This window comes from Planococcus citri, chromosome 1 (assembly GCF_950023065.1).
Source record: "Planococcus citri chromosome 1, ihPlaCitr1.1, whole genome shotgun sequence".
NCBI classification, from domain to species: Eukaryota; Metazoa; Arthropoda; class Insecta; order Hemiptera; family Pseudococcidae; genus Planococcus; species Planococcus citri.
The window spans coordinates 40,487,340-40,502,313 of record NC_088677.1 but is presented as its reverse complement, the minus strand read 5'-3'; the positions used below and the strand labels follow the sequence as shown (position 1 = coordinate 40,502,313).

The 14,974-nt window shown below is 32.4% G+C and overlaps 1 protein-coding gene across 2 annotated transcripts in view; it reads left to right on the top strand.

Moving 5' to 3' along the window:
- Positions 1–14,974, top strand: part of tei (teiresias) — a 128,853-nt gene that overhangs the window by 72,679 nt on the left and 41,200 nt on the right. For both annotated transcript variants that reach the window (XM_065344790.1, XM_065344789.1), the window contains exons 3-4: positions 2,960–3,325; positions 5,323–5,697. In XM_065344790.1, coding sequence (XP_065200862.1) covers positions 2,960–3,325; positions 5,323–5,697 — 741 coding nt within the window. The remainder of the gene's footprint in view (positions 1–2,959; positions 3,326–5,322; positions 5,698–14,974) is intronic.

The following is a 14,974-nucleotide window of genomic DNA, read 5'->3' as shown; positions in this document are numbered from 1 at the left end:
ATTGGTCAAAATCGCGGGGTGACAAACTCACACAGATGAAATTTACAGCTTGGATAACTGTAGTGTACCTATTCTATTCGAAAGGCAATGGAAACGAAATCGGAAAACCGAGGAGAAAATCTCCTCTCATCGATTCTACTGCCTTCATTTCAATCCCTCTTTTATTTTGCTTTTCGTATTCCATAAAGCATTCATCTATAATTAAATTGAAAGATGGTGCATGGGGTCGAAGTCTCTTTAAAAACCCACTATGCGCTGTCTACAAACCTACACTCTACAGTGCATGTTTTTTTTTTTTTTTTCACCAAAAAAAGAACTACAACATGAGTGGAGTGACCACTTTTTTAAAAAAAATTGTATCATCAAAAAAATGGTTCTCGAATATGATAGAAAAACGTCAATTGTGTAAACGTTGGTTTACAATACAGGGTGTCCGGGGAGCGATGGTACAAACTTCGGATTTGGATGTAACCAAGTACGAGTAACAAAACTTTAAACAAAACGTAGATAAACAAGTTGCCTATTTTGAAAATCGAAGGGGCAAAAAAACGTTTTCAAAATCTGAAAGCCAAAATCCAATTTTGAACATGGGGTCGGTAGTACTTTGAAAAATGAACAAAATTACCTATTACCGTATGACCTTTTGTCTAACTTGCAAATTGAAGGGGCCACAAATGATTTTTAATTTCAAAAAATCGTGATGAAAAAAATGAACGCGGAAATGAATACTATGTAAAAAATAAACAGATTTTGTTATGATCATTTTTTTTTTCGAAAATTGTATGTAAATATAATGAAATTTTTAGCAAATCGAAAACTGTAGAGCTTCAAAAACTTTCTAAATTTTAGAGTTAGAAAAAAATGATCATAACAAAATTTGTTTCTTTTTTGACGTAGTATTCATTTCCGCATTCATTTTTTTCATCGCGATTTTTTGGAATTGAAAATCATTTGTAGACCCTTTTCAATTTGCAAAAGTCAAGCAAAAAGTCATAATAGGTAATTTTGTTCATTTTTCTAAGTACTACCGATCTCCATGGTCAAAATCGGATTTTAGCTCTTGAATTTTAAAAACGTATTTTGCCCCTTTAATTTTGAAAATGAACCACACCTTCGTATAACTTTTTTCTTTGTCGTGCCCAGTTGTATTAAAATCTGAAGTTTGTACCACCACTCCCCGGACACCAATAATACAACCCGTGGAATATTGAAAAATGCAACCTAAAGAAATTTATTAGCTCGTCTGTTGGTCTGGCGAGAAGACTCAAGTTTACATTGAAAATAATGTAGTAGGTACTACTAAGAAAACAAGTTATTTGAACGTCGCTTCTGCCTTCCTTTCAAACTGAAGGGAGCCAAACGATCAATAAACGGAAAAAACCGACCTCCAATAAATCGTGTTTTTATAATTTTTTTTTTGTCCAACGCTACATCTAAAAGGATTACAAACGATTAAGTTGTTGAAGAAAAATATTCTTGAAAAAAATAATACTCAGATACAAACACAACTTTTAAAACTAAACAAATTTAGTCGCAGACCATTTTTTCAAGTGGTAAGTACGAGGCTAGAGATGTGATGGGGAATGTTGAGTTTGCACATCCAGTTCGGCTTCATGTATGTACTTTCAGTCATTCGTGGTGATCAAAAAAGGAAGTAGGCAGGAAAATCGTCGCTTTGGAAACGACAGAAATTCTAAAGACCTAGAATTATATAGATTGCCGAAATTCTCAGTGTCTCTTTCTACACAGACGCACATGCCGCTCCATAAGATTCCCAACTTTTCTCTGAAATGGCAAGTATTCCAACTGGCCGACAGTTTTTTGAACTGGACAAAGCTAAACCGAAAAGCACACAGAAGTACATCACCAACCAACATTTCGAGTATTGACGTACAATTTTTAATTGTTTATGAATTTTAAAAATCAAATTTGAGCCGAAAATGGAAAAAATCGAAATGAACTTGAGCGCCTGTAAAGGTGTACATCAGTGCATATTAGTGACCCACTTCACCGATTATACACCAATTTTGGAAAAATTGTACCTATACTACGCGTCTATAATCAGATCGCATTTATACGTGCTGAAGTTGAATTGGTCGGATTTTATGACGGTTTTTCGAGAATTGGAATTTGTAAAAAGTTGCTGGAGGCTCCATAACGGCTTGAAACTAAACTTCAGTCGTCTCAGCATGTCTAAAATAGGGCGTAAACTAAAATTTTTTTGTCAAACTGCATTGATACTGTGAATTATTTAGATTTTCAATTGTGAAATCGCGGGCGAGATACTAACCCTAATACAATTCCAAACTGGAAGAAATCGATTTTGGAAAAATGATGTGTAATCACTAATCAGTGAGTGGGTCATTTACAAACACCAATCGCATTTATTTGTGTTGAAGCGAATTTGAATAATTTTTATGGTATTTTTTTGATTTTGACAGAGAGTCTAGAATGGCTTGACATCGCCGTCAATCGCTCAGCATTTTGAAATCGGAGTATAAAATTAATTTTTAGATTTTCAACTTCATATTATCATGTATTTGGTAAAATTATATGGGATTTTCAACTTTCAAAAATCCGTTGGAGGTTCCAAAACTACTTAAAACGATTCGAATTTGTTTTCAATCGGAGGTAGAAGGAGGGGTTGAAAATATGGTACATCAAATTTCAGCTTTCTATGTATATCTACATATAAGTTACCTACTGAGAATGAGAACGTGAAAGGTCTAGCATCGATATAAATATTACGTATTTAAAGAGTGAATGAATGTACTCGTATTTTAAACATGAGGATATCTATTCTAGTCTTTCTCAATTCCGCTGAATATTTCAGTTTGCCAGTTTATACCTACGATTTACCCGCGATATTTGATATTATATTAGACCTATTTACTAATAATAATGTCTTGTAATTTTTATAGTTGCATTTCTAATTTGATTTTGATTTTTTTTATTTTAGATTTTGTAGAATGTGCAACCAAAGCGTCGCATTTTTTACGTCATCATCAACACACAGTCGGCAGCGTACCATGGAAATCACGAGATGAACTGACGGATGTAAATGCGAATAAAACTGATCTCATGGTTCATCAACGTGAAGACGCTAAAATTATTTGCGAACTTACAAATAGTTCTGCCATTGCCAAAGAAAAGTTGAGATGGTTTCATAATGGTTTAGAAATCGATTTCGGCCATCGATATTCGAAAGATACGCGAACTGGTCACATTACTATTATAAACGTTCATTTTGAAGATGGTGGCTTGTGGCATTGCCAGGATCGAGATAGCGGTTTGATGGGGAATCCTGTACACGTGATAGTTTTAGGTAAAATTGATATTTCATTTTAAAACTTATTTTTCAGTGTCCGTGCAATGGGCATAGGTTTATTGAGTGGAAAATACAACACATCGCTTACTTGCCTAATTACTTTTTGATGTCGAAATCATTTTACTGTGGAATGAAAATTTTCATGGTTTGGTACTCAAGTTGGTCTGTTTGTGATGTTTTTTATTTTTTTTAAAATTTTGTTCAAAACTAAGTATACCTATTTCTCTTTTAATTCGTTCGTTTATTTGGCTTAAAAATTAGCATGAATGATTTGCAAGGGTACGAATGTTTATGAAGTTTAAACGTATATTTCATTCTCTCTCGCGACGCGACGGTATTTAATTCGGTCATTTTTACCGCGTTGAAATGAAAATATTATGATAATGTGTAATTCGCAAATTATCGTATTATACATTTTAGGTAGGTACCTACTAATTTTTAAAACAAAATTGATACAAAAAAAAAATTCAAAAGTCCTACGAGAATACTTCACTTTTAATAATAATTTTTCAAAATGATACATATTAGGTAGAGGTACCTACCTATCTATTTGCTCGAAGTACACTTACCGAAAAAATAATAAGGCATCGTTGAATAATGTGTGTACAAATATTTAAATTATATGTATATCTAATGCATCTGTTACTGAATTAATTAAAAACAAGTTGTCCACTCGCTGTAAATTTTATTCAATACTAAATGAGAAATATATTAGTTTACTTGAAACTAACTATGCTCGTTAATCGCGAAAATTTTGAAACAAAATCTCATTTTCGATGCTTGCGCAGTTAATTGCAGAGAAAAAATTATGAGATTTATAGAAACCCTTGCTTTGCTGTAATTACATTTCTAAAATGTTGATTTACGTTTAAAATTTTATCTAATTGTAAGTGCTTGAGATTTGAAACGGAACATCTTTCATCTCTAGCAAATTAATTTTCTATAGCTCCTCTTTTATTCGAGGATTTGTTCGAAAGTTTCGCAACTTTTTCAGCTAATTATTTTGTTCAAAATGTGCAAGTGTAGGTTAAAGATGAATTATCATCATTTTTTGGTAGGTATCTTTTATTTTTAAACGAATTCTCAATGTACAGAATTGAATAGGTTGACTTTCAGAATTAGTTTTCTTTTGATCGAAGAATTAGGTAGGTACCCAACTCGACCACGATGTAGGCATTTGAATAAAATGAATTAACCGGAAAAGCGAAAAGTAACTATGTAAATTAAAATTTCATTTCTTCTTTTCGAGAACAGCATTCCTGCCAATTTGTTAATCATTGGTTTAAAAAATCAATAGCAACGAGTTAAATTCATAATTTATTGCCTTTGGCGAGAAATCGCCCAACTCGTACGTTTCAACTTCGCGTTTTCAAAGCTCTCATGAAAAACGTAATGAATGTCGATTGAGAGAGAAAAAAATTATCCTTCTAGTATCATTTTGATTTCTCATTGAAAATAAGTTGAAAAAAAGTTGACAATTTGAATGCTGTCACCCTTTAACCATCATTTTGTTATTCAACAGAAAATACTTACCTAGCCTTAGTTTTTCTTTGACACTTATTATAGCAAACAAAAAGCACACGAAGAGTTTAATTAAATTTTTCATTCGACCATTTTTTTTCAACGTGAGTAATAAAAAAAATGTTGAAAACTTCTCGAAAAGATCTTTTAAAAATTAATTTGTGGAAAAAGAAATCTCCGAAGTGAAAATTTTTAATTAATTTTCGATTTTTAAAAATCTAGTTTTTTTTTTTTGCATAATATTTTGTCAACATTTCAGGGGTATAATTTGCTTTGTCAAATTATCCCTTTCCTTCTGAATATCTAGTACAATGTACATTAATGTTATATCGTCGCGTCGCGTCGCGTCTCGAAAACTTTTGAAACTTGAGTATAAATTAGCTGTAAATTCGTGTTGTTAGTTGAAATTTCGATTTAATCAAACATGTCGTCGCTCGTATTAATTCCATATTCGTTTTATGTTCTGTTTGTAGAAGAGCCGAAATCGCCTTATTTATTAATTGACGGACGCCGCTTGGATCCTGGTAACCTCTTCATACCGATACGAGAAAATAACGATCTGAGTGTCGAATGTATCGTAGAAGGAGGTAATCCAAAACCGAAACTAACCTGGCTGCTAGTACCTAGTTCGAATAATATCGATGTAAATACCGGTGTCATTACCGTACCCAGTTTACAAGTTTCTAATGAATCATCAGTTAGTGAAAACGCTGCCGTCCATTTATTTCGAAGTGAGGCTAAACTACCAAAAGTTTTAAGAGCTCACCATAATTCAACGATAATTTGCCTCGTTAACCATGTGACACTACAGAATCCGATAAACACTTCCATTTTGCTCGATGTACAATGTAAGTATTTATTCATTTCATTCTTTTCACTTACTCTTAGATAGGTGCCTATTTAACCTTTTCTGTAGTTTCTAAAGCCACTCTCTTTTCGAGGACATTCCTATCGCATTAATACATATTATGATTCAAAAAATATTTTAGATATCTACCTATCTACCTTATTTGTGACAGGGTTTCTTTTTGGGAAAAGTCAAAAGTCAAAAATAATTTATCCGAATCAACGTACATATTTTTTTGTTCTTGTTTTTCATTTTTGCTGAGCTTTTCATATGCTGCATGTAGGTTAGGTACGTACGTGTAAGTAGTAACTATATGTGACGCGGCACGACAAAATCGACCTTCGAGCTGAAAACAAGTTTTTGAGTTAGGGGGGTTAAAGTTTTCAGTCCAGTTCTGCTCGTTTAGCGGAAGCGCTTGCGTTCTAATCAGGTTCTCCGGCTAAACTGAGCTAAACATAGTCTTGAATAACGTTTCTTGCCTGTTTTGTGTGAATATCACTGGGTAAAATGGTTATTTACATTGATACAGGGGGCTCAGTCGTGATTTCACTCATTTTTTCAATTTTTTAAAAAAATTTTCATTATTTCAATTTTGAAATCGATCTGGAGGCGAAACAAAGCGTTTTACGAGAAAAATACATCGAGCAAAGTTGTAGAGAATTAAATTTCCAAAAACCTATTAGAGGTTTATTTTTCTCCAAAATGCATAGTTTTTCCGTTATTTTCAAAAAACAGAAATTTTATGGTAATCATCATGAGGTTTTTGTTTTTTGAGAAAAACAGAAAAACTAGGTATATGCATTTTGGAGAAAAATAAACCTCTAATAGGTTTTTGGAAATTTAATTCTCTACAACTTTGCTCGATGTATTTTTCTCGTAGAACGCTTTGTTTCGCCTCCAGGTCAATTTAAAAGTTGAAATAATGAAAAAATCAAAAAAAAATCAAAAAAATCAAAAAAATGAGCACATTATTTTCTGACTGGATTACCATGTATAATTATGGAGCTATGCAAATCATAGGGACTTCTGGGTGATTTTAAATGATTTTTGAATGTCCGAGTACCAAAAATCCGTCAAAAAGTGAAAAATAATTTTTTAGGTCCGAAGGTCGATTTTGTCGTGTCGCGTCACATATGATAGATAATAGATGTACAGGTACACTGAAAATGGAAATATAGGAGTGTTATAACTTGTCATGATGTCATGAATTTGAATCCGAAATTCGCCATAATCCGATTTGATTTACCTAACTGTGTAGTTCTTTTCCATTTAACAGAACGGAAATTGAATTATTTTCTCAAGTGTAGTGAAATCAAATTACTTACATTTCATAGTTGGTATGGTCGATATTGACTAATGGTTATCATATTATGCTGAATTCAATTTTATTCAGGTAGGTATTCTATCGAGATATCTATACAGATACATACAAGTCAGTAAATCCTTTAAATTGAAATTAGGTATTTCGTTATTCTTTCAGAGATAGATACCTACCTAGTTTCGTAAAATGTAAATATCGTGCATTGAGTTCTTTAATTTAGAGATCGCATTACCTATGTGAACTGTTGGAGTGTCTTTACTGAGATGATTATTTTGATTTGATCGGGCGTTCAGGCTAATAACAAGTAGATATGTGTAGCAATTTATTCGTTTATTTTCACGCGCGTCTACGAGATGCGAGGGCAGCTCGCCTCGACAGAACCGTGGGTGTGTAGTGTTGAACATCTGCGAGATGACTTTTGGGATTTCGAAATTTTTATGGGAATTTTCAGATTACTTGATTACTTAAACTGTCCTTATAACCTTAATTTTAATTATAAATACTGATTAGCAAATTGTATCTGCTCATTTCTCATTCACCGTGGTAAAGTGTTTACAATACATACCCAGCTTTTATCGGGTGATTGTAAACAAAGTCAGTCTAATTGTAAACAATCCATTATTCATAACTGGTTCTTGTGAACTAATTTCTGAACACATAAAACGATAGCTTAAAATCTTTACTTTCAGGCGATAAAACACATTTGGTGAAAAAACATTTCTATAGAGTTGAAAAAATGCATAAAAGATACAAAATCGAAATTTAAAAATCTGTTACCTTACCCTTATCATCCTTATCCAGTAAAAATGATGGAAATTGGTCGTGAAATGAATCATCTCCCTCGAATCGAATTTCACCATTCCCACTCCCAATCTTTCTGAAGCCTCGAGAGCGCTATTTTTATTTCTCCAGAACTTTTAAATTTCCTCAGCAGGCGTGAAAATTGATCCCTATGATTTTTTTTCTACGAATTAAAAAATTGTCTGATGTTTACGTTGAACAAGAAAAAAAAGCTTCATTTTCTATTTTTTACCTCCCAATTAGTACTTAGGTTGAAGCCACACTGCAGATGTTCAAAGATCCGCCGAGGCTGTTTTGAGAGTTCAAAAAATAATGTACCGAAGTACCTACCTAAACCTATCAAATTTCTGTAAAATGTTTTCCTTCTCTGTTTGAAGCAAATTAGTGTCTGATGGGTAATCTGGAGAGAATTAATTGCAAATTACTTTTTGAAAAGTACATAGTATAAATATCGGATTTCAGGACAAAAAGCCTCAATAAATCGTGAAATATCTTGAAATAATATTTCAAAAATAAGAAGCGGAACGCGCTGTAAAATATCAAATCTCTTTTTTATCGCGAAATTAAAAACTAAACGATATCATTTTTAATGCTAGTAATTTGATCTTCGCTTTCAGATTCTGGTTACATTTTTATATAAAAAAGAAATAACTCTTAATTCAACAGTTACTACGTTAAATAGGTACTGCTACAAAGATTGAAACAATAATCGTACATCGTAAATGCCTGAAGATTTGTGTTCTTTTTTGAGACTTATTTTGCAACGAAATGCAATAAAAACTGGTTATTTTGAGAGGGGAAAAATACCTAAAGAATCAGCGATACGATCTTTAGAAGCCAATTTAAAGCGTTGAAATTACAACTAAAAGTAGAATTTTTGATTACTGTTCTAAATTACTGATAATTATCTTCAAAGGCATAAGGAAAAAGTTACGATATCACTGTTCGATCGACATTAATTTATTTGCTTAAGTAACCATATAAGCGAAATGTTCCGCCGGGAATATACTTAATTTAAAATGCCCTCACGAGCATTTCATTTCGTTTTAGAAAATTGCAGAATTGAACCAAGTCCAAATGACGTCGAATAAGGAAAAGCGTTATCCTTTTCATATTAAATCTATGGGTGGTTACAGTAGATCAAACGTCCTTAGATCATTTAGAGTATTAAGAGTAGGTAGGTACCTAATATTGGGCACCTATATAATAATTCATTGTGATTGTTTCTTTAGTGATAGGTCCAGGTATATACTTATCTACTGTACCAACCTAGGAATTAGCGGGAAAATTGAATTAATTTCTTTTTAACGCTTACCTCTGGTATTTATTTATTTATTTGTTGTGATGAAGTTATTCCTTGTTCCTTATGAAGAAAATGTTATCCTGTCGCTGAGGATTTTTTTTATAAAATCACAGAAAAACTACGAAAGGTTTTAAATAAGGTTCAACTTTGAGTAGATACGATCTATTTCTCCTGGCAGTTGAAAAAAAAACTTTACAGTTTGAGTTGACTCTTGAAAGAAGTTTCACCGTTTTCGAAAGTACACAATTACACATAGTCTTCCGTTTCCAACTCAACGCCGCAATTATTTTTGTTCTTTATGATCAAAACTCCGATGAATTTAGCACATTATAAATTTATAGTAATTTTAGCAAGATTAAAGAATTAATCATCATTCTTGAACGAGTATAAATTTTGTTTTAAAAACCAAATAGATGCTGCCATTACTTGACTTATTTGTATAGTATTTCTACCTTTAATTTACTTCGTCGAAATAAGCGGGAATAAAGTTGAATTAGGTTTTCAAGATGATATTCAAAGTTCCTCTTTATTGAGCTTTCTACGCGTACTTTTCGGAAAATCCAGGATATTAGCATTGGAAAAAAATTAAAACGTTTTCTTTTCTTGAAAGATACCTACCTACCTATAAATTTTTTCCACGAATAGGTATAGCATCATTTGAAAGGTGTTTATCTAGTTGTGTTTTATCATTAGATTTTTCATTTTGACTGAAATGGTATTGAAAACTGAAGAGAAGATGATTACTTAAATATTTATGCAACTGCTCAATTTTCTAGCCCGATTTGCTACCTACCGCACCAGATCGATTAATTTAAAATTTTTCAGTTGGGATGTAGGCCTATACTGAAAAACTACATTTTGTCCCCACGCGCACCTATTCTTACATGGATGGGATTTACTCGTATTCGTAGTCTACCCAACAGAGAAATGAGACAATTTTTAAACGTAGGTTGACGGTGAAATTTTTAATTTTTGTCATACGGTCGGAATTGAAATAACGAAAAAGAATTATCTACGAGGATAAATGAACACAGAAAATAAATTTCCACTCGCGGTATTATAGTTGAATGTTATACGATATGTCATTAAACTTTTATAATATGTACGAGTAGATAAGTAGGTACGTCAGTGCGACAGATTTAGCAAAGTGTCGTTAAAATGGAAATATCAAAATACCAAAGAATAAACGCGAAACGCAATTTTCTTACATTGAAATTCCTTATCCCTCTTTGTTATCCGAATGTCATCGTTATTACAAAAAATATATATATGGAGCAGTCCAAATATACGAGTCATAATCCTTTTTCATTTTTGTTTCTCTTTTGAGAATGTTTTGCTTGTATATAAAAATCCCCAGCCCAAGGTTCTATCATGCGTGCTTCCCTGCTGGTTTCTATCTCTGTTACCAGATTTTTAATTCATTTTTGTGCCTTTTCGAGATTTCACACGTCATTAATTTACGTCCGTTAGTTCCGTTCGGATTTTGGGAGTTTTTAGATAATGATAGCGAGCTTACAACTTGGATAGTGTTTTATTAACTACAGAACGAAAGACTGTTATTAAAACAAAAATTTTTATTGTTATGTTCGGACATTTTTATCATCGGAACCTCGAGCGTGTATTTGATCGCTCATTCAGTTTTTAATAAGGCGTTAGCTTAGTTTTTTCTAATATTTTGGAACCCTAGACTCTGAAAAAAGAGCATGCATGTGAAATCACCTCGGGAACAGCCTCATCAGGCGACATTAATCTGTGTCGGTGTTTTGGACATCTGATATTACACAAAATGGTTGGTGCAGTAGGTAATCACTAATCAGCATTAGACACACACTTGATCAAATTTTGATTCGTCAATTTCTTTGATTTCAAGAATTGATAAAAAAAAATCAAACGTGTGCGTAATGGATTGTGAAAAATAAAAATTTCAATCGTTCCTTCTTAATTTACAAACTGAACAAATTCCAGGAAAATGTCAGTCTTGGTGCATCCAGGCAAAGTATCAATTTAATCGCTATTGTACATTTTTGACCGTTAACTAATCATTGGGTATCTCACAACAAACATGCAAATAAACTGAACATGGGTAGATAAGTTGGTACACACTTCGATGAAAAAAGATGCTCATATGTGGCAGATATACCTACCTTAGTTGGATTTGGGAAACTAAAATGTCCTAAGGATCTTTTTGCGATAAAAAATATGGCCCAAAAAATAGAAAAAAAAGAATTCACAGATGTATAATAAATCGACCTGAAAGTTACGTAGAAAGGATGAAAAGGGTGCCGAACGGACGCTCTGTGTTGTGATAATATCTCAAAGTTGAATGTAATCATAAATTATGCTAATCCGTTGGAAATACCTTAATGATGCATTTTGGGTTAATTTTCTCAATAATTTTGGTTCGCCAGCTTACCTTGAAAACGAATACGTTACATAATGTAATCTACTCTAATACGAACGTAAAATTGCTGTAATCAGATATGAAGCATTTGGAAAGAGAAAAAAAAGAAAGTAGGTAGGTATTAGATAACGGTAGTTTGTTTTTTCTTCGTTGACAGAATTATCTATATTGGGCCAGCTTTTAATGAAAAGAAAAAGTAAAATTTATAAATGACCCACTTTTTTTTTTAGGTATAGTAAGTTACGTATTTTTGAAAAATGCGAATTTTATGTAGCGCAAATATTACGCTTACGTGTGGAAAATGTGAGTTACGATATCGGAATTCGTAAAAATGGTTTCCTTCTATTATGTACATTATAATAAAAAATGACGGCTGTTTTCGAAGCGAATGAATTTATCGCTATGAAATTCAAATTTGAAAAAACCGAATAATGAATAGTTTTTCGAGGGATAGTAAATAAATTTTCATTATTCAAAAAATGAAAGAAAAAAGATTCGTGGCTCGTGGTGGGCAAATTTTCCAAAACGAAAACCTATTTTTTACGGGGCAGGTAAAATAAGCAATTTTTTTGTAATAATATTACTTTTTTTTTTGTTTGATTCAAAATAAGTACATTAACTAAGTAGTAAGTACCTATGTATGTAGGTATAATGGTTACGATACCGGAGTTTTAATCCGTACGATTTTATAAAACTTGGCATTTGCTCATTGCTCCTTCAAATTCAAAGATTCACCACCGTTGTGCTCATATTTTTTCTAGTCCCAAGTAGTTCAGTAAATGAAAACTAATTAGTCGTGGATTCGTTTTATATTTTATTTTTTTTACTTGTTGAATTGTATCGTCAGATATTAGGCTATCAGTTCAACGCGTAACATAAAAGTACCTACCAAAATTTTGAAATAATGAATTTTCAGCATCGTCGAATTGCTGACTTCTTGGAAAAATCATCGCATTGGTTATCTATCATTGATTCGGCTAATGGAATTTTAAATAATGAGATTATTCATCTTGTTCTGTGAGAGTATCGATGAATTTTTTGAACAACTTTGAATCACCGTTTTATCCGTAATCCCTACACAAATAAAGTAAAGAATTCATTCATTCGGTAAATAAAAAATAAAACCGTATAAAAACGAAATCCTATTAGTTGAGCATTGCGTTCACAAAGGGAAAAAATACTTTGGTTTGAGTTTCAGAATTTGTGTCGGAAAAACGTAAAGCTCTTGCTGACTTCAGCATTTGAAAATATGCGAGATATGCGAATACTTTAGTGTTATACCTGCCTACAAATGGCATGACAGGTATCTGCCTCATTTAAACGTAGGCTCATGTTATGCTCAAGCTTCAGTATCAATTTGAAAATACATAGTTACAGTTGAATTACAATCCGATCTGAAAAATTTTAGTTTCATATTGCGTATGTACCTCTACCTACGTATGTACTCGTACTTCTGCAGTTTTATATGAGCACTTTTTAGGTTGAAAGTAAGCATGAAAATTGTAATTTGCGCCATTCAAACGCGAGTATCTAAGGCAAAAGAAGGATTATTCATTCGCCGGATATTATCATGCAGTCCGTCTTGAATTTGTCTTTTATCCTAATGCAGTCCACAGTTCCAATATCACTCTAGGGAGAGTTTATAGTTGGTTCGTTTTCCGTTAAGATGACACTTCACTATGTATTTTAGTCTGCAAAATACTTAGGTACCTACTCTCACCGTTATGATATTATTTTGCTTCGGAGCATTCAACTTCTTTTCAAAACTTTCTCTCCTTTTTCCTCGTGGATGTGTAAATAACGTGATATTGAATAATTTCAACATTTTGTTGGAAAAATTGATTTGAACGCTTTTCGCTTTTCGTGCATAAGAAATCCCTGCGGTAGTGTCTTCTCGAGTTTTCTTCAACGTTATCTTTGTAAATAAGTTTTACTTTCTCGAGTACTAAGTATGCCTCGTCTAAGGAATAGTTATTCGAAAGCGCGAGTATAATGTAAAGTTTAATCATTAGATACAGTTTTATCAAACAAGAATCTTTATTCGCGAAACATCGTATCGTGTTCAAAATTAAATGAAATCTAATTTAATTTTTAGCTTAAATTATTTCTTCAAAAAACGAGGGCGCTGTGCGATGCGCATGTTGAAGAAAACTCATTAAAAATGTGCAGGTATATTTTATGAGTTTCACTTTCTTGAAAATATCAAGCAAAAGAAGTATGCCCGGAATAGTGTTTACTGACCTCTTGTATGCCTCTCGCATTCTCACAATATTTTTAGCGATAAACAAAAAGAACGTGAATATACGTAATTATTACGTATGTTCAAATTAGTATGTATAGTTGGCGATAATTTTGATTTAAAAAAAAAGTCAAGTACATATAATTGTGACAATTTTAAAAAAATTCACATAGTAAAATCGTGTGTCACTGGGAAAACACTGCACGATATCGACCGACCTTCAAAAAATTCATTCAGAAGTGGAAAAATTCAATTGCAAAGATTTTGTGTCATTTTGTTGTTTGACTGAAGCTAATGATAAAGCTTCCTAGTTAGGATGGGATGGCACTTTTTTTGTTCTTGGAATTTTTCCCCACTTAAGTGAGTTATTAATCATAAAAATAGTTCTGTCTTATGCTTTTTGATTTTTTGCAGCGTCTACCTCTATTAAAATTGTTTCGTTTTTGTGGGGAAAAGCAGACAAAAAACAGCCTTTCCAGTAAATTATAGTAAAGCCATAAAAATTTTAGAAGTTTTTGCTCTGATTGCTTACAAAAGTAGGTGCTTTGAGATATTTCCAATTTTTGTGGAGAAAAAAAAGAAAAACCAACAAAATGCTGGTTTTCCAATTGAATGACTATAATAGTTTTAAAATAATTGTACATAGGTACCTATATATACTCTCTTCATTTTTCAGAAAAGAGTTGTTTAAAAATAAAATCACATTCAAAAGTCAAAAATCTATACGCAATATCTCAAAATTGTAACATCGGTAAAAAAAAAACAAAATTAGAAAGCAGGTAGGTATTTGAAGTTGTTGGAATTCCTTTTATAACTTTTCAGTGTAGTTAATACTGATCAGCTACAAGATTTTTCGACGCATTCTTATGAAATATATTTCTCAGATTGAATGAAGTTCTGGTTTTTCATTTGAGAAAACTGAAAATTTTCCCAAGGCTATCCTGTTAAAAACGACTACCCGTGGGAATTTGTTGTGCATATTGCGCATAGACAGTGACATTTTTTCAATTTTCAGTTTAAAAATATTTTTATGGGCTCTAAGGGTCACCTTACTATGCATAATCTTGACGGTAATAAAAATATACGGAATATTTTTTCATAAAATAAATGACCTTGGAGGAGAAGAGAGTAGAAAGTGAAGTTTCCAATGCTTTAAAACAAAGGCCACCCTCACACGTACCTTTGGGGCACCCTGTTAGTGATGAAAGCTTAT